At 39.0% G+C, this 20021-nt stretch overlaps 2 protein-coding genes across 13 annotated transcripts in view; both read left to right on the top strand.

Moving 5' to 3' along the window:
* Positions 1–8035, top strand: part of LOC104929170 (solute carrier family 12 member 7) — a 30531-nt gene extending 22496 nt beyond the window's left edge. For 2 of the 6 annotated variants that reach the window (XM_010743618.3, XM_010743617.3), the window contains 10 exons: positions 224–392; positions 1642–1837; positions 2087–2256; positions 2639–2770; positions 2866–2973; positions 3374–3499; positions 4572–4741; positions 5333–5347; positions 5657–5790; positions 7142–8035. In XM_010743618.3, coding sequence (XP_010741920.1) covers positions 224–392; positions 1642–1837; positions 2087–2256; positions 2639–2770; positions 2866–2973; positions 3374–3499; positions 4572–4741; positions 5333–5347; positions 5657–5790; positions 7142–7233 — 1312 coding nt within the window. In that variant the 3' untranslated portion in view covers positions 7234–8035. The remainder of the gene's footprint in view (positions 1–223; positions 393–1641; positions 1838–2086; positions 2257–2638; positions 2771–2865; positions 2974–3373; positions 3500–4571; positions 4742–5332; positions 5348–5656; positions 5791–7141) is intronic. The other 4 variants (XM_010743620.3, XM_027283435.1, XM_010743621.3 and 1 more) reach the window with 4 other exon arrangements.
* Positions 8036–13429: 5394 nt separating this feature from the next.
* The window catches only part of col15a1b (collagen, type XV, alpha 1b), a 44282-nt gene continuing 37690 nt past the window's right edge, over positions 13430–20021 (top strand). For 2 of the 7 annotated variants that reach the window (XM_027283541.1, XM_027283539.1), the window contains exons 1-2: positions 13432–13897; positions 14155–14219. In XM_027283541.1, coding sequence (XP_027139342.1) covers positions 13887–13897; positions 14155–14219 — 76 coding nt within the window. In that variant the 5' untranslated portion in view covers positions 13432–13886. Of the gene's footprint in view, positions 13898–14154; positions 14220–20021 lie in introns of all 7 variants that reach the window. The other 5 variants (XM_027283540.1, XM_019268888.2, XM_019268887.2 and 2 more) reach the window with 5 other exon arrangements.

Below are 20021 nucleotides of genomic sequence, written 5' to 3'. Positions count from 1 at the left end.
ATTAAAAATCACATGAAATTTTTTTTTCTAAAAATCTTTGGAAAATAAATCCAAACATGCGGTCAGAGGGGAAAAAATGGCACCAATTTAGCATTGCAGTGTAACATTGTCAGACACGATTTGCATTTCTATAGAAATCATCAAAATAAAGTCAGCAGCAGAAATATTGTGTGTGTATATTCTGTAATGACCTCCTAACATTTTCTCTCCCTGTTCTGTTCAGGCCTCAGCTCTTGGTGATGTGTAAGTTGAACTCAGACCTGGCGGTGAAACACCCTCGTCTCATGTCCTTCACTACGCAGCTCAAAGCAGGAAAGGGACTGACCATCGTGTGTTCAGTCCTGGAGGGAACCTACATGACCAGACGGAATGATGCTAAGACTGCAGAGCAGGTTTGTCAGTCATGTTCTTTGCCTCTTTAGTCCCTCTGCATTGTTTCTCAGGGTTCATGCCTTAGGTCTGCTGTGTAGGTCAGACTCAGAGTACAGCTACCAATTCCTTAATACAGATCATTTAAAATATTCAGTCCAGCAGACTGTGGGAGTTCATGACATGCTAACTTTTAACTTTTCACTTAACATCGAGTTTGGTCCAGTTTGGAGAAGCCCAGTAGGAAACTTTATTTATGTGTGTTACCCAGTGTTAAAAGCTATTCCCCATGTAACAGATAAGATTATATTAATTAGACTGGTTATTTACATATTAAGCTCATACACTCAGTGGCCATTTTTTTAAGTACTCCTGTACAATCTGTTGCAATTCAATATGGCATTCAGCTTTTGGTAACAATGAGGTCATAGATATACATATAGGTCACATAAGGCCACTGGGTGTATGTACAACCAAATGAAGCATGCATTTATTTTCTAACATATTAACACATGACACCTATGTCTGTAATGCATTATAGACATACTTATGTTATATTGTGCTTATAGTGATATAGATACTCTTAGAAACTTATAACATCAAGTATCATAATACTTAATATTTTATATTATAAAATGATTATAATGCTGTATACTGTATACGATTGTTTTCTGATATATACTATTGTATTGAAATACACAGTATGATCCTTGCCAAAACAAATGTCACTGACATTATACAAAATATTATATATTATAAAGTATGATGATATTGGCCTCATGAAACCTTATAAAATGCTTTTTAATGTTTTATGATTCTAGTTTTGTAACTGTAAACAGGAAAGTAAACAGGAAAAGTATTTATTTAATTATACATTGTTATGAGCACAGTATTACACATTATTAGTATGTCTATAATGCATTATAATACATTATAGACACAAACTTCTGCAAATAGTGCTTAAATATAAAATAAAATAAAAAATACAGCCAATAATATTGGAGCTATTGTGCAGACTAATGCAGTCCACATAAGATGAAATAACTGATGTGGTCAGTTTACAATTTGGAATAATGTATTTTTTCTTAAATCACACAAGCTGTCTAATACTAAAGGTTGCATTAATAGATGTTCTTTGGTTACTTGGGTGCAGACAGTGTTAGTAAAAAAAAAAGGCTGCCAACATTTGAAATACAGAACCACAAAATATCGTGCACAGTTCATCGTGATGTGAAACATCATCCTTCTCTTCACTCCACTTGTTCCCTGCAGAACTTGAAAGCAGCCATGGCTGCAGAGCGGATGAAAGGTTTCTCCCATGTGGTGGTGTCGTCCAACCTACGAGATGGTTTCTCCCTGCTCATCCAGTCAGCAGGACTGGGAGGAATGAAACACAACGCTGTGCTGATGGCCTGGCCGACACGATGGGAACAGGCCCGGGACACCTCAGCGAGGAGGAACTTCATAGGTAAACGGCACATGAGGGTCTGAAGGAAGTATGCGACAAACACACAATTGATGTCTCCAGTATACCCTTTAAATAATTAATTTCATAAGTTTATAAGCGTAAAGTGTCCAATATTTCTATTTGGGTTTGGGTTTGGGTTTGAAGACATAAAGGTGTTGTGACAAGACTGACAGAGGAAAGAGTGGGGGGCAGCGGAGGGATGGCTGCACTCCCCTCCATGACTCTCCCTCTCTTCATGTCTCTCTGCAGAAACAGTGAGAGAGACGACGGCAGCCCATCAGGCTCTGCTGGTTGCTAAGAACATCGACCATTTCCCCGAAAACCACGAGCGTCTGAAGGAGGGAAGCATCGATGTGTGGTGGATCGTACATGATGGTGGACTGCTCATGCTGCTGCCATTTTTACTGAGTCAGCACAAGGTGTGTGTGTGTGTGTGTGTGTGTGTGTGTGTGTGTGTGTGTGTGTGTGTGTGTGTGCTTGTATGTGTGTGTGTGCTTGTATGTGTGTGTGTGCTTGTATGTGTGTGTGTGTTTGTGTGTGTGTGTGTGTGTGTTTGTGTGTGTGTGTGTGGGTGCGTGTGTGTGTCCGTGTGTGTGTGTGTTTGTTCTCTGACTTGTTACTTTCTTTTATTTCATGGGTTATGGGATAAATAACAAGTATTATAAAGGGAAACATGTTTAGACTCTAATAGATTCAATATTAATAATCAAATTGAAGCAAAAACATAAGTAAAAAAATCAGACAGTAGCTTGCCATATAAATAACCATCAGCTGATACCGATACATGTCCTTCATCTATAGGTGTGGAAGAAGTGTAAAATGAGAATCTTCACTGTGGCCCAAATGGACGACAACTCCATCCAGATGAAGAAAGACCTCCAGATGTTTCTCTACCATTTACGCCTGGATGCAGAGGTGGAGGTGGTGGAGATGGTACGACTTTCATTGAGATATTGTGACATTTCTCTAACTCTCATATTTGCATCCCATGATGGTTCATTCAGGTGACAAATGTTCTATCCCTCTAGCACGACAGTGACATCTCGGCCTTCACCTATGAGAAGACCCTGGTGATGGAGCAGAGGTCTCAGATGCTCAAACAGATGCAGCTGTCGCGCACTGAGAGGGAGAGAGAGGTACCATCACACTATAACATGAGAACATGCGCTTCTTAAAGACTGTTAACTGACTCACTTGTCATTACACAAACATGAAATGACATTAGCACTGCACTATACGACATTCTAGAGTGGATATTTTTGGTCATAAATCAAATTAAAGACCAAAATAGAAAAATTAAAAGAAAAAGAGACAAAAAATATACTACATTAGATTTAAAATGGAAAAAAGAGACAAAGAAATAAATTTAAATACAAGCTTAAACTCAAACTGAAAGTCTCGAGATGAAACTGAAATATCAAATGTTGTATACAAGTATAATGACTTATTAATTATAAAACTGTAAGATCACACTGTATGAAAATGTCCAGCACTTTGAACACTGAATCTGGCTTTGTGATTGGACAACGTGCTCAGATTCAGAGCATCACAGATGTATCACGTGGTTCCATAAAGCGGAAGAAGACGCTGGATGACGCTCCTTCCTTCAACGCCTTTTGTATACCAGAGGAAGAGGTAGCAGTGGCGACCAAACAGCTTGTGGTAGCCAACCATGATGCTCTTTATCATGCCATCCTTTTCTTGCCTCATCATCCATTTGTAACCACTTCAGACGCTGCTGTCATCAGAAGCTGAACTCAGGGATATAAAGTCCAGTATTTGCTGTCTTCCCTCCATTCTGTACTGAAGACATGCCGACACGCAGAGAACTAAAGCTGCCACTAGAGGAAGACAAAGTGCACCAGAGTCCCAGTTATTGTCGATGAGCCTGCTACTAACTACTAACTAGATTACTAACCATTGCATCCACTCCTTGAGACATTCTAAAAGCTGTTATGGATCATATTTATAGTTCAGAGCGACACAATTTAGCTTTTTTGGGTTCTCTTTAGTGATCCACACACATTTGCATTGAATGAATGAATTTCACATGATTTGAACTTTTAATAATTTTGTCACTGAGTTGATAGGTGTGGTCTCACCCAGGTGAAACATCAGTGATCATGTGTGTTCATTCCCAGTTGTGTTCATTATCATAACAGCTCAACATTTCACGTCACTGTGAAAAGGAAGTTGAAGGAGCAAAGAGGTGCGAAACATTTCAGAGTGGTTGGAGCTCTAGTGAGTTCTGGAGTTGTATATAGACGCCTGTTCATCTTCACCTTCACCTTCAATATAAAATGCAGATTCTATAACAAGAGATAACACATTTACTTCACTGTGTCTTTAAAGCAGATGACATAAATAGACCCGGAGGTTTGCTGTGTCTTCAAGATAACGTGTTTGCTTCTATGTTCTTTGCCTGTGTGTAGCCTCCATCACCACAAACCTCTTCATCACATGACTGCACTAAAAATAACCATATCTACATGTACATTATCTGTCTTCTTCTGGTCATGTCCCTCATAACTGTAAAGCAATAACATTTTCACAACAAAGTCCATCTTTGTGATGTTAATATACAGTTTGGTTCAACTCATGTTTGAGTTAGGCCTTTGCTGTTAATTGGATTGAATTGTAAATGTTATGTTTTATCTGTAGAAATTAGAAAAGAGTGCAGGTGTGGCATCAAATCTACGACCACCAAACTGTCTTCTTATCGTTCGTCCTTTAGGCCCAGTTGATCCATGACCGAAACACAGCGTCTCATTCGGCCATGAATGACAAAGCGGCCGGTGGCGCACCAGATCGTGTCCACATGACCTGGACCAAAGACAAACTGATCCAGGAGAGGAACCGACACAGAGAAGGCATGGGAGTCAAAGACATGTTCAATATGAAACCGTAAGTAGATCCATAAGTAGATTGTTTTTCATGAATTATACTTTTATCTTTGTGGTATTATGTGTGTTCTTTGTGTTCATATATTACATACAAACATACTATATGCATGTATTCATATATGCACTATTAGAGAAGGATATGTAGTTCATCTTAAAGTAGTTAAAGTAGTATGTAACTTTTATGAAAATACCTTTGGTTACACTAGGTGACCGTCCAGGTCATCAAATATTGGGTGACTTCAGAATGACACTCAGTTATCTTTCTTGGCTCTGATTGGTTGGATTATTCCAAAAATCATTAAGAGCCCTGCGAGGAGCAAGAGGAACCTGTTTGTTGTATCAGGATATAGTGAAACATTGTAAATATAAAGTTGCGTACTGCAGCTTTAATCAATCATATCATTCATCCCAGGGTTGTCCCCTAATGAGCATTCATTAATTTTGCTATTGCCTTTGTGTTTATGATGTAATCTGTTATTACAGATTGCTGTTAAACTAAAATCTTGAGACAATAAAATGTGAGATAAGCTCAGAGGAGCAGCTCTTATATCTGTGTTGATGTTGGATATTTTGTTTCTGCTCTTTTCCTTAGTGAGTGGGAGAACCTGTAAGTCACTTCACCTTCCAAGTTTTGCTTGCATGTGCATGAATACTCATGTGCACGTTGTAAAATAATCTCAATGTGTTGGCATGCTGTGTAGTAGATCTGTAATGTAGATCACATTTGTAGTTTGCATGAGCTTCAGGGTGCATGTTGGACGATGTTCAGCTTGTATGTGTCTTTGTACTGAAGTTGATCATCAGATTCCCAATCAGTCTGTGCTCGCTTCGTGTCGATCGATCATTTGGGGTTTTATACTCTGTAAGGAACGTCAAGATGACCGGTGTTCTTATTAATGTCTGTGTTTTAACGTAGCAACCAGTCCAACGTGCGGAGGATGCACACAGCTGTGAAGCTGAACGAGGTGGTGGTCAAGAAATCCAAGCACTCACAGCTGGTCTTGCTCAACATGCCTGGTCCACCAAAAAACAAGAAAGGGGATGAGAACTGTATCCTTTTTCAGCTCATCAGTCGTTCATTTAGTCAATCTGTTGTTCTGTCATTTAGTCAGTAAGTCAAAGAAATGTTAAAGGAATAGTCTGACATTTTTAGGAGCTATGCTAATTTACCTTTCAAGCTCAGGAACTGACACGTTACGAGGTTTAACACTGACTTGAGCCATCAGCTTTTGGTAGCACCTTACATTTTGAGGAATTAAGATAGTCTGCAGTTATACTTCAGCTTCATAATGAATATGTGACATTAAAGAATGTTTAAAAGATTAATGAAACTGAAGAATATTCTCTGTAGTTTATTTTTTACCTGATCTCTTATCAAAACTAAAAATACTCCACGGATATAGTTAAAAATATGATGGGATTTTTGTACCATAAACTGATCCCAGTATTTTTAGCCTCAGTATGTATGTGAAGTGAGCCCTTCTACACTTATGAATAAATTAAATAAATCTGTCAGCAAAGTTTAAGGTTTGAAGTAGCATTGAGACTTTAGTTTGTCAGATTTAAGGGGTGCTATTTACAGATTATAATATTCACACCTATGTTTTCATTAGTGTATAATCACCTGAAGTCACCTGCTGTGGGTCCCCTTCCATGGAGTTTACCATGTTTTTTATAGACAGGAACTTTAATGTTTTTCTCCTTCACAGGGAGAGGGTGAAGTGAGGGGATTACAATCAGCAACTACACAGTGGTCCTTTAATGTTTGGAAATAAACTATACATACATATACAACCATCTAGATACATCTAGATTCATGACCTCAGTACATGTATATAAAATGATCCCTGACTATTATACAGTATATTTCAGTATATTATACATTATATTATTATAATATTTACTGTGCTCAGCACTTCACTTTTGTTGAGGTTAAGCAGGTTTTGAGTATTTTGTGTGTAAAATTTAAAATCAAGTAGTGACTAGCTGTTAAAAAATGTTGTCACATCAAAGTCACATAAAATTAGCACTTGTTTTTTGTTTTTTTGATTATATTTTTTGGCCTTTATGTCTTTTTTATCGATAGGACAGCTGAAGATAGACAGGAAAGGGGCAGAGAGAGGGGGAATGACATGCAGCAAAGGCCGTCTGATGCGGGACTCAAACCGAGGCTGGCTGCAGCGAGGACTGTAGCCTCTACACATGGGGCGGCCGCGTAAACCACTATGCTACCGACCGCCCCAAATTAGCACTTGTTAATGCACTTGAGTTATATTGTGCCGATGTCTGAAGCAGTTTTCACACCCACAAATGGAGTTCACTTGAAAGTAGATTTATCTGAAAGTGCCAGCATTTGTTGCTGTAATGGACAGGATGCCCTTAACCAGAACATGTCTCTCAGATATGGAGTTCCTGGAGGTCTTGATGGAAGGCCTAGACCGTGTCCTGTTGGTTCGTGGAGGAGGCCGGGAGGTCATTACCATCTACTCCTAGTGCCAAGAGGTTCTTAATTGTACGGAAGGACACTTGAAGGGGAAACATTGTTGGACAGTTGGATCCCAAAGGGCATCAGGTTGAGGGCGGTAAAGGGCACAGAAGTCCTCTCTACACCCTCTCCTCCTGGGACTGCTCCACATCTGTTCACTGTAAAATGCCAACCATGTGGTTACACTGTGGACATGTTCTTTTCTCAGATTAACTGTTTTCTGAAAGAGCTGTTGTATCTATTGAACATGTTTTATTGCTTCAACAGGCACTTGTTGGAGGCAAGAGCTGGTTGTCATTTTTAACATTACACTGATTGTGGTAGCGGGCAACAACACTGGTTTCAACAAGGAATGCTATCATAGCTGACAGTGCACTGAAAGACAAGAACTGACTTTGGAATTATGGGATGACTTGTATGTCACGTTTGCCTCATATCATTGTTTCAGAAGTTTAAGCCCAAGTGTCATTGATTGCTATTAATGTGACAAGATTGATTGCATTCTATAGATTGCCTTGAACGTTACTTATCCACTGTTTTTGTTGCCACAGATAACATTAGTGTGCCAAGTGTGATCAAAAAGAGTAGAACTGCGACCGGGTGTGATTTAAGCATTTTAGTACATTTTAGTTGAGTCAATGGTTTTTGAACAGAATGTTGGGCTGTGTGTGTGCATTGATGAGGAAAACTGCGCAACACTGAGCCTACGTAGTGTTTTTATGCAATATTTTTTTTAGCACAGATAACTTTATCTACAGTGTGTCATGTTTGTTCAAGAAAACAGACATATTAAACAAACCAAAAAAAAAACCCTGATGTCTGGAACTCAAGTACTGTGTGTGAGTGTGTCTTGTTGTTTATGTTTCCTGCATCCACGTAGAAGGACCAATCATGACTATATGACGTGAAACAGAAGTCAGTTATGCTTTAACAATGTAGTCAATGCTGTCTTTAATTACATCATACAGGTGACATGCTGGCACAGTGATGACCCTTGCAAGATATCTCCAGTTTCAAACGAATAACTTTAAACCATCGTGGTTTGGTTCATTTGACTTTACTGCCTCAACAACATCTCAACCTCAACATCTTCTTTGCTGACTGTTATCATGTAAAAATAATTGTTTTTAATGAATGAAAATAAGATCTCAGAGCTCTCACAGATAAAAATTCTTTGGTGAAGGCCCCCTGCAGCCTGCACTCCAGCAGCCAAAATGACTAGACCCACTCACATGAATGGCATCACCCTAATTTTAACTACTTTTAGTTAATAATAGCAATAAGCTCAAACTCTGATGTCAATCCAGAAAGTATCATTTGGCCTATAATAGAGTGGACCATTAATACTTATTATCTATATATATTTTACCAGATAATAGTTTTTCTTTGGTGACTGTACTTTGACATTAGGAATCAATAGATGCTGTACACAGATCATTTTAAACAGCATAAAACTACGTGTTTATCTCTTTAGGGGCCATTTGTACCTCTATATGATGAGCTAACTCAAAGTGATAAATGTTTATTCGGACTTGGATGGAAACACCCATAACATGACAGGAAACATCTATGGACATGCACAGACCAAAGGCAGGAAGGACAAAGGAAATGAAGCTGAATGATGTATGTGGACCACATTTCTCTGATTGCTCTTCAGTATTCAAAAAATTATTTATTTATTTACTATGTCCTTGCATGTCTTATTAAAACTGTTTGATTATTACTGTAACATCCATTTAGAAGGTGAGACATTCCTGTCAGATGGAATCTGTTTCTGTCTGACCCATATGGGAGCTGAGCTGTATTGTTGTAGTCATCTCTTACATAACTGGCCCAGGCTCACTTTCCAAAAATCAATTTAATCCTAAAATCATCATTGTCTCTTGGCTCGCAAAAGAACAAAGACAATCTTGGAGCTGCAGTAGGAAGCTTTCAGGCGAACTTGGCCTGCGATAAATGGCTTCCTGTTTGTCCCACAGAGTGGTTAGCTGGGTCAGCACGCACAGGACAACAACAACACTCGGTCTGATGCCCTGATCACTGTCTACTGAACTACAACTCTGTCTGTAATCCGTACTCTTTGCAGTTTAAAGTACAGGCTGTCTTTTGCTAAGATTCAGAACAGTTAACCAAATTTGACACTTTATTGTTTCCCCATTGGAAATTTTGTCTTGTGGCCAAATCCACATAAAAAAAAAAGAGACCACAAGTGTCAAAAAAATTCTCAGAGCTCATATAAAACAAGAAGCAAAAATGAAGGGTTCACTGAGGCTTTCTCTCTGCAAATGTGGGAGGTTTTACATGAGTTTTGCCATATAGAGCTTTTTTCTTCTGTTGAGTAAGTAAGTAAGTAAGTTCATTTAAAGTTGCATGGAAGTGCAACATGCGATAATGATCCTACATGAGAGATGTCCTATCATATACATATATATATGGACATATTATGAGGTTGGTAAAGTAGAGTGCTGCAAACAATCGTGCCTACATATTATGTGGTATGTGTGCATTATGGCAGGTCGTGAGGGTTTTCTCAGTGCGACAGACCTCAAGAGTTTAAAAGCTACAATTGCCGTTTTATTTTGAAAATGAAACTGTAAGAGCTGTCATGATTTGTTGTCATGACAATGACAAGACTGACTGGAGAGAGGCTCTCTGATTGGCGGACTACATGTGCCCTTGACAGGGTACATTTTAAAGCAGTGCTCAGGTCTCTCATACAGCATCTGATCATTTATAGCAGGGCTATCACTGAGTTGTTGGTCAAAACCATAGACTGTGATAAATAGTGGACATAGTGTCCATGACATCACCTACAGTTTCCCATTCTCTTAATTCTTTAATTTGAGTTGTATATAAATTCACCCTCAGGGTAGTTGTCCTGAACGGGAAAATTAGCTATAGAGACCAAAATAGTTTTTTGTACCATGGCTGTAAACATGTTGGGCACATTAATATGGAGGCTTATGAAGATTGACTCACTTCTGGTGCCAGCCTCCAGTGGATGTTGCTTGGTCAAAGCCTGCTCTTTTGTCTCGTTTCTGAAATGTTTCATATTTGAATATTTCTCCTGTCATGTCGTGTAGTAACTTTGGTGAACTTTTTATCTTGGGCAATCACCAGGTCCAAATTAAAATTTGTCCAATCCTTTAGTTTTAGATGTTCTTCTTAGCATGCTAACATGCTAAACTAAGATGTAAATGGTAAGCCCCATAGAGCCGCTAGCATGGCTGTAGACTCTGAAGCCTTGTTTCCAGGTCATACCCATTGGCTCATCCCACATGGAATTGCAATTGCAATTTCAATACATCTTGTGCTAACACATAAAGTCAAACATAAATGATTAGATTATACATATCTAAATATTTTTGATAAAATGCACAGTGAATAGTAGAATGAATGTAATAAATTTGAGTCTATAAAGTTAATTCTGATAAAGGTCTTTTCCCCTCATCATTAGCTCGCTGTTCTTTACTCTCAGGTTCTCCCAACAAACAACAGGTTTATCACTGAGGCCAGCCACAGACATCCTAACACTGCTTCCTCCACTAACATCTGAAGCTAAATCTGGGAGAAGAGCTAAAGAGGCAAAACACAAGTGGCTTAGGAAGGGAGTGTGGTCTGTGAAGTCAGAGAAGGACAGAGGATGAGGGGGAAGGAGGAAAGGGAGGGTACGCTTCTTTCTTTTACATCCATTACCATTCCAGCATATCCAAATAGTGGGGTGTTAACATCACAACATGGATAATTTCACTGAGTCTCCCTTTCACCTTGTTGACCCCTGAAGCTTTGACTCTGTTGGCTTTGGGGCAAAAAGTCCAGCACTAACTGGACTAGTTGTTTTGGTCTGCTGGGAAATATAGAATCAAACATAATAATAATAATTATTATTATTATCATAGTTCTAATGATTTCCTATTTTCCTTGTGTCCACCCCACTCTGAACTACTGAACTCTGCTGCATGTTTTACTAATATAATGTCTGGTATGCACTTTTAGACTTAGAATGTGTTGAATCAAGAACAAAGCAGCTATTCTTTGACGAACTCTTTAAGATGATGTTAAACTCATTTAGCCTGAGGCCACACACTAATCTAATGATTGCTGTCTGGTAGCTCTCTGCCTTCAGTTGTGTTTGTGCTCAGTGTTGATCACAGGGGTCGGTCTGAATAACCCCCCACTTTAACAATTATTGAACTGCGGGTAGCCACTGAGGTCCACTCTCATATAAAACTTTAAAAGTCATAAAACTGGAACTGTTTAAACTGCCCTTCACATTTATTGTTGTTGACTAAACACCAGACCAGATTTGGACTAATGGGTATGTGTGTAAATCTTCACAGAGTTTGTGATCAGGGTTGTTGGTCAGACAGTGTCGGGGTGTGGACTGTGATGGTCATAAAATATTTTCTTGTCTGTCTGATTAAAGTGCTGAAAACACCGGTAGAAACCAGACAACAAAGAACTGACGATGCATAAATTGCATGTCTGACTCACATGACCTCACTGGAGCAAATCTTTGTGGAACACATGAATGGTCCCTTTTGAATAATATGAATTACTTTTCAGTTTAGGAAACCAGTCTGCCAAAGGCGGACCCTTCCTGGTGCGACTGTATTTCACTGTTAGGGGTCAAACAGGCAGGAAAACTATACGACTAAGCTGTTGACACTGTTTCTGTATCTCCTTCATCCATCTTTATTTTTGTGCGGAGCCATAAGTCACTATGCATGTTTGATTATTTACACATTTTTAAGACAATTTGCTCTGTTAAATCAGAATGTTAACCTTCAATCTTGTAGAGGGGCTCTGGGTTAAAAAACTAGTTTCAAAGTGAATATAAAAGTATTTACACCATCTTCTTCTTACAAATAAAAAGTTGAAATCACACTTTGCTTAAGGTTTAAGGTCCACTATAACCAGCAGCTTATGGTATACTAAGCTAATCAGGCTGATGCCGTGCTGTATTTAATCAGTTCACTGATTTAATGGTGCAACTTTTATTTTGGTGCTGTCACACAGGTTTTAGCATGTCAATGTCCCCATTCATCAGGTCTTAGACTTGATTTTTGAAAACACTCCATAAATAGCACATCTTTATTCATAGTGAATTATAATACATTCATAATGCTTCCTGTGCAATGACACTATAAAGAATGGACAGAACCTGAGTGATGTCATCCGTAGGTTTCTGAAGCACTGTTTTGAAGGTGAAAATATGTAGCACTGGCTGCCGCCATGATTCATTGCCTCACAGTTGTCATGAACCAAAACAAAACAGTTTTTTGTACCAGGCTGTAAACATGTTTATTTCTGCTGTGAAGTTGGACATTTGAACATGGGGACTTATGGAGACTGACTCACTTCTGCAGCCTGTTTCAAGTGACAGTTTTTAGCACTTCCGGATTGGCTTCATTTCCCAGCACCGGAGGCTGACACTTGTTGTGTCATGGTGTTGGATTTCTGGTTTAGTATTTCCTATTTTTATGTTGAAAGAGTCTTTCCTCAGGTGTCTTGTGTTAATTTACTTCCTGTCTTTGTCTTTTTTTCTTCTTCCTTTTTTTGCCTATGTTTAATCAGTTTATTTGTTCTCTTGTATTTAGTCTACGTGTTTTCCCTCTTTCACTTGTCAGCTCGTCTGTTCTCCAGTCCTGCGTTGTTGTTCTGTCTGAGTGCTTTTCCCTGATGTTGTCCTTGTTGGACTCCTGTTGATGGGATTTTTCTTGGATGGTTGGATTAAGTTTGTTTTTATCCTGGACTCCTCAACCACCTTTTGTTATTTTGTGTTAACCTGCCTGTTCAGTAAGTCATTAAAGTTACCTTTTGTTCATTCTTCATACCTGCCTTGCATACCTGTCTGCATTTCGGTTCACTTTTTGAACTAAACTATCATCATGACCAGCCATAAACACACCACTATAGCTACTGTTATAAAAAATATAGATGTTCAAGTGTCTTATGGATGCTCTTGATTAGTTATGAACTAGAGCTTATAACACATTATGACTACCTATACGCACCTATACACACACCTCAACAATCAGCTGTAATAAGAAATCATAGTAACAATCCATGCAGTGTCATAAGTTATAATTGCAAGTTATATAATTTGATTAATTCCTTAACTTTAAGTTGATTTATCCTACATCAAGGTGTGGCTAGAACTGGAACGTCATGGACATGTTTAAAATTCACAGACAGATAAATGTAAGTCATTAGTGTAGGGAACTTTTTTTTTTTTTGCTTTATTCATGGAACACTGAACAAAGGTGGACAAAGGTGGCAAAACATACACACAATCACACAGCAGTCATCATTTTAAATATAATAACAGTAAAAGGAACTTGTCTCAAGCAACAGGTTAGAGAGAGGGTCCACTGAGTAAGGAAGGGGGGAGGTGTTTTTCCTTCAAAGGAGTCAAATTTCCAAACTCCGTGGGTCTGAGAGTCACACAGCTCTTAACTGAGAGAGGCTTTGTACTGAGCGAGAGAGGGAGAGAGACACAGAGACAGAGAGAGAGGGAGAGAGAGGAAGAGAGAGAGCAGCAGTGTGGCTTCAGGTCTGTACAGTGAGGCAGAGGGACCACGGAGTTTGCTGGAATTTCATCACACATGCACTTGGAGTTCACTTCCAAACCTGGATTTTTCTTCATTCAGCCTCTGAAATGTTTCAAGGGTAAGAGAACTAAACATTCCCTCAGTATTTTCTGCACATAAAGACAGCAGAGAGAACTTTCATGCACTTTTTTAGTTTTCATATCTTCACTTCAGTTGCACCTTAGGTTAAAGTAGATGTGTGAGGTAACAACACTTTTCTCTGCACATTTCACTCACATCATAAGCTCTTTTACATCAGCGGTGTGCCATTTTGTCTAGTTTCCTTGTTTTATGTGTTTAACTTCACAACATGATGTGACTGATGTGTCTCCTCAGGTGGTCTCTTGCCCTGTACCTGGCCCTGCCGTGCTGGCTGGCCGCTGCCCTGCAGGTTATAGAAGGTAAGATTCATTCTGCTGCAGCTCTTTCCAAATTCTGCAACCGTAAAGACTTAAAACAGCTGGGATGGATCCATGTACGGGCTAAAACAGTTTGGCATTAAACCAGCAGATGCTTATTAAAGGAGTGAAATGGAGCTCTTCCTTCTGTTGATGATATAGCCACAACTAATCCCACCAGACTCATTGTGTCTTCTTGTATATTTCTACTCATTTTGGTTTGATGATTCTGTACATCGCCTCAGATGACTCCCCATGTATCCAATTAGGGCTCAGTGGAGTTCTAACGTGACCTCTTGTGGCAGTAAATACCAGATTCCATTTAAATTTAAAGGCTTAACTGTGAGCATATAAAGACTTAATTAGACTAAGTCGAACTAATGATCCAGATGTTATAGATTCCCACGTGATGGCGTCGGCAAAACACACAACACAGTCATGGCAGCAGATATTTCGGGTAATAAGTGCGTATGTATTATGTCATAGAAAATCATAAAATATACAGTAAGCCCATACAACATTAACAATATAATATTCATCATGTACGTCAGTGATTACGAAGTTGCTTTGTGTAAAAACAACACATGCAACCATGTATTTTATATTTTTATACATGTTTCATTGTGTGTGAAATTTGCTGGATTGCTACATTTCTTTAAAGTAGAAAATATGAGTCACTGCATAATGTATAACATTAAGTCAATTGACTGAGTTTGGTGGGTGCTTTGTTTAAGTATACTCCTCAAAACCAAAAGTACCATCAGTATAATAAGACACTGAATGATCAGTGCATTTGTGAGCTTTAATTAGGGTATTTAAAATAAAATGCCCCTTACACTAAATCCTTACAGGTCATGATCTACATTTACACGAGTGAGATGACATCCGAGATGTATTAAATCAGAATTTGTGAAAGAGAAGGACACCTAGAATAACAGGAAGTTGTCTCTCAGTCAGCATCATTGTTGTCCTGGTTACAGAGACTCAGATACATGTTTCGTAGACATTTCACATGACATTTTTAAAAATATCAGTGACTATTTTAAGCTTCTGCTTAAGATCTGAATGGCAGAGGTTGGCAGAGTAATAATATATTCTGTCAACAGCAACACTGGACATGTTGCCCATGTGTATGATGTGATGTTTTAATCTTTAATATCACTAATGTAATTTTTCCTTACTCTAAATGACTTTATGTTATTGATTTACTTTTCATTCGTTCATCATACATTCATTTTAAAAGTAGCAAAAAACTGAAACTGAGGCACAAAAAGAACAAATTCATGTGTGAAAATTCACCACAATTCAGAAAATGAAGTGTCTGACACTGTATCCAAGTATGGGCCCACTGGTGCCCTCTATTTTTTTCACACTGCAACCATGGCTTTAATGTAAGCTGAAAATGTATATATATATATATATATATATATCAGGGTAACTAGCTTACAGTCCAGAAGCCAGTGTTTCTTCCAAGAACAAGGTTCTCATTTTTAATACTCGTCAGTTTAAAACATTAATAAATTAACCAGAAACCTTCATATTAATCTAGTAATAGTAATCTTCATATTGTTTGACTTGGTTGGGGTAACTAAGGGGATGGAGGGCTTAGCAAACTGTCAATTGTTTTTTTTTATGAATGTGTTGTCCCTTACACATGTTGCATCAGGGATGTGTTGACTTTTTCCTCTTGGTCTTTACAACAAATAGAGAAAATCCTACTTTGAGAGACACAAAATATTACATGTAGCATGAATGGACCCATTTGACTCAGTGGACTTGGATATATGTGGGCCCATAATGTACACAGACCAGTCATCTTGACTTATAAACATGAGTTCAGTAGTAAAAATGTAATAAATGATCAGGTTTGAGGTTAGTTTTTGTGTCTGATTCGCTGAGAGCTGCTCTGTTTAGGCTGTGATACCTGGTCAGCTTTTAGAAGATGCACCTGAAGGTTACAGTGAATTACGACATGCCAAACTAAAATGCTAAAATGTTCAATCAGTGAACAGACTGTGATGACAATGGCTGGACCTGGGTCATCCACCCGTCCCTCACAGGCCCATTACGAGGCAGATAATGTAAGCAGTGCTTTCCATTTCCATTTTCACACGTCTGTCAGCTGCTGTGGTTTTCACTCAGCTCCTTCCTGCTGTGAGACTCCTCTTAGAGCTCTGCAGGAGAGAGATAGTTTGTTTGTTTGGCAATAGGCTGGGCTTCCTCTGCCCTCTTTACATCCTGTGCGTGAGTGTGTACAATGAGGCAGTTGGAAGTCAAGCACTACACCGGGGTGAGAAATTGAGTGTTTAGTTTGTATGGTAATGGTGTGAGGGGGTTTAATCTTCTGTTTGTGTGTTTGAGATGGTGTTCGCACTGTGCTTTGAAGTTTGACGTCAGCATGTGTAGGTTTGTGGGTGAGTTTAGACAAAACAATGTAATTTACAGAAAGTCAGAAAAAGTGAATCGGGTGTTTCTGCAGGAGGTTGTGGATATCAGAGTTATTTATTCTTCACACACTGAACACAGCTCATCACATTGTGGACTGCCACGGGCCTCATGGGTACAGACACTTTGTCTTGTGACTTGTAAGTCATATGTTCAATTTCTGAAACCTGCTTTGTGCGAGCACTTGAGCCTGAAGAGCTTGAAATAGAGCTACATCAACATTTAGAGCAAAAGATATCAGCTCAGCAATGTTTATGACAACCTTTACATTACCTGTTGGTGATGTAACATTGTGTGATAACCTCAACTTCTACTACAGATGTCATTCAGGTTCTCTAACCCAAGCTTCTGTAACCATATTTATATTTATATTTATATTTTATTCTCCATAACCACAAGCAATCCTGTCTCACTGGCTGTGCTGGCACAACAGTTGCTATGAGCGAGGTTGCAGGGACTCCCTCAGACGTGTCCACACCTTTTTGGACACACTCAGTTGATGAATCTGAATCCTTACATTCCCGTTGTCAAATCAGATTCACTACACCTGAATGAGGAAATTTTGTCTTACTGTTTTCCACGCTCCGAACTCCACAATGTTCCCCAAAAAACATTCTTCCTCCTGCTTCAAGGAACCTTCACTTTCCATTTACCGTTGGTTGAGTTGCTCTGAAAAGCTTCCATGTTTAGCCAATATAAATGATTGTGAGGTGAGCCCAGTAGGAGTCTGTTTTGGACGGGACATTCCTCCCTACAGTGAAACTCACATTATTTCACTGTTGACAGTCTCAGATGTATTATGGTTGAGGTCCACAATTTCAACCCCCCCGCCTCCATATCATCAACTGCTTTCACTCCCGACCTCATTTGGTCTCTGATGTTTCTGGAATAAAAGTCCCACCAAGCTTTTTTTGTGATTTAGGACTGTATGAAAGAAGCTCTACTAACAGTCTTCAGTATATAAAAGACGTGAACCTCGCCCTGCTCAGCGGCGTCCTGTCTGGAATGTGCTCATTCAGCCACAGTGACTTTGATTTGAACACAGTTGGGCACAATGGGCCAACTGTAAAAAAAGGTGTCATTGCTGTATGTGTGTAACGGTCTGCTCTATGGGCTTCTAATGGGAAAAAAATCACTCAGTGGAAAGTTGAAAATAATAAGAATGGGTGTTTCTTTTAGGGTCTTACGACTTTCCGTTGAAAACGGTCTTGTGTTTTCCATGATGTGATGCTCACTGAGATGATGTAGTTTTTATTAGAGCACAGAGAAACAGAGGCTGAGCACAGATTTAGAACGAGGAGAGAAAAAGTTAGCAGGAACATTTATTGAATCGATAAACAGCCGTTGGTCTAATAGCTTTGAGAAAGGAAATGTCACTGGTTTTCTGTTGTTGTTGTTTGGGTACACTGTCTCCATGGTTACTGCTTAAAAAGTTGACCATGAATCATTATCATTGTGCATCTGTTTCGTGCTTTGAGGCAAGAAACGTACAAAGAAAGTCTTTTTACTGAGAGAGAATGTAAGATTTGCTTGAGGAGAGTGTTAACACTCTGTTTATGAGCATACTTTATGACTGTTGTTTTAAATATTTACATGCATGTCACTGTCTGCTCCACATGTGAAGATACTGCATGGTAGAACCTGTAAATCTTAGTGTCAGATATGTGCTCCGTTTTGTGAAGCGTGTTGTTGAATGAGGATGCAGCCTCAGATCCTCAGACAGAACTGTCATGCTGGCTCTTTATGACCCCTCAGGTCTTGAACTACATGTCCGAGGACTTGAGGTTGCTGAATTAAGGACTTCTTTTAAACCACTTGAAAACACAAACACACCGTTTCACTGACAACACATCTCTTTGTTGTCATCTAATTTTATTCTGTATTATTTTTGAATTGCCTGAGTGTATTTGCCTCAGTCCCCAAATGTTTGAATCCTGGTTCAATCATGTAAAACACTTTTATAATCATTTTTTATTATTTATTTATTTATTTTTACAGAATTTGAACTGGGACCAGTTTCAATCTGTGTTAAGTGACGTACTCTCACAAAGACTGCACTGTGTTTGCCGCTAACTTTAGAGAACTGGCACCAGAATATACATATAGGGAAGTGAAAATAATACATTTTAAGGTCTTCTTCATCCTGGATAACTAAGAAGTTGTCTGTATCTCCAGCCTGCAATGTTGTGTGATGAGTCACACTGAACACGTCTTTAATCAATGATCAATCATGCATAAAGCGATTTTATGTGATGAACAGCGTCATGTTCTTGTTCTCAGGAAATCTTCAATAACCGCTTACACTTTAAGGCAAAGGGAGAATACACTGTTCTACTGTGTGTGTTTGGTGTGTGTGTGGATGCTTTTGCATATTTGAGTCTGTGGCTACTGAAATTATGTCCATTTGGCTGTTTGCAGATGGAAGTACTGCACAAACACAAGCACACAGCAACACTCTCTCCCTTTAAGGACAAATCTGTGTGTTTACAGCTCAACAGCTCAGATCATCATCATAACACACTCTGTGATCTTGCTCTGTCCTGTCCGAGTTTTATGAAGTAATATTCCAACACTGCACACACAGTCTTGATTCATGTGTAAGTTTCCTTTCTCCAGATGTATTTTGATGGAAGCCCTCCACAGTTTTTTTGTGTTTTGACATTCTGTGCCACAGCTGCCATTTTGTTATTTACCTTTTGGATTAGACCCCGCAGCTCAGATCTCCTTCACTTAGCCTCTGCCCCTGCTGAGTGCCAGCTCTATAGTCTCTGTTCTGGTTTTCGGTGCTCCTAATGAGTCCATTATATCATCAAACCTGGGAAAATGTGCAATTAGAAAGATTTTAGTCAGACATTAAATGAAAACTCAGGATTGTGCAGCACAAGCACTCAAGTATCAAGCCTGTGTCAGAGCCTGTAGGGCACTGGTACGCTACTTTGGCACCAGTTTGCCACTTGAAATACCATTTCAAAAGTTACAGAATTATTAAAAACCATATTATACTATACATTTCCTCTGTTTCAATATCAGCCTGTTTCGTACTCACACTCATACAAGTTAGAAAGTGGAGGTTCTGCTGCTACTGTGGCTACAAATTGGAAAGATTAAGAAGATCAAGTGTGGATCAGTACAACCTCTTTTGCACCAAATAAGCTTGAACCAGTTTTGTTCAGTATTCAACAACAGTCAAATTTTCTTATTAGGACTAAACCTGCCTCTTGTGTAAACGGTCTACAGCTGAACAGGGTCAGCTACGCTGCAGTATTTTGATGGTGGTTATAATGGTGGTAGTTGGAGATGCTAATATTTCTAAGGTGGTACACAGGGAGAAACACTGCTGTAGATCAAACATCGCAGGTT

This window comes from Larimichthys crocea, chromosome X, assembly GCF_000972845.2.
Source record: "Larimichthys crocea isolate SSNF chromosome X, L_crocea_2.0, whole genome shotgun sequence".
NCBI lineage: Eukaryota > Metazoa > Chordata > Actinopteri > Sciaenidae > Larimichthys > Larimichthys crocea.
Note: the sequence above shows the minus strand (reverse complement) of the source record. Positions and strands in the feature narration are given on the sequence as shown.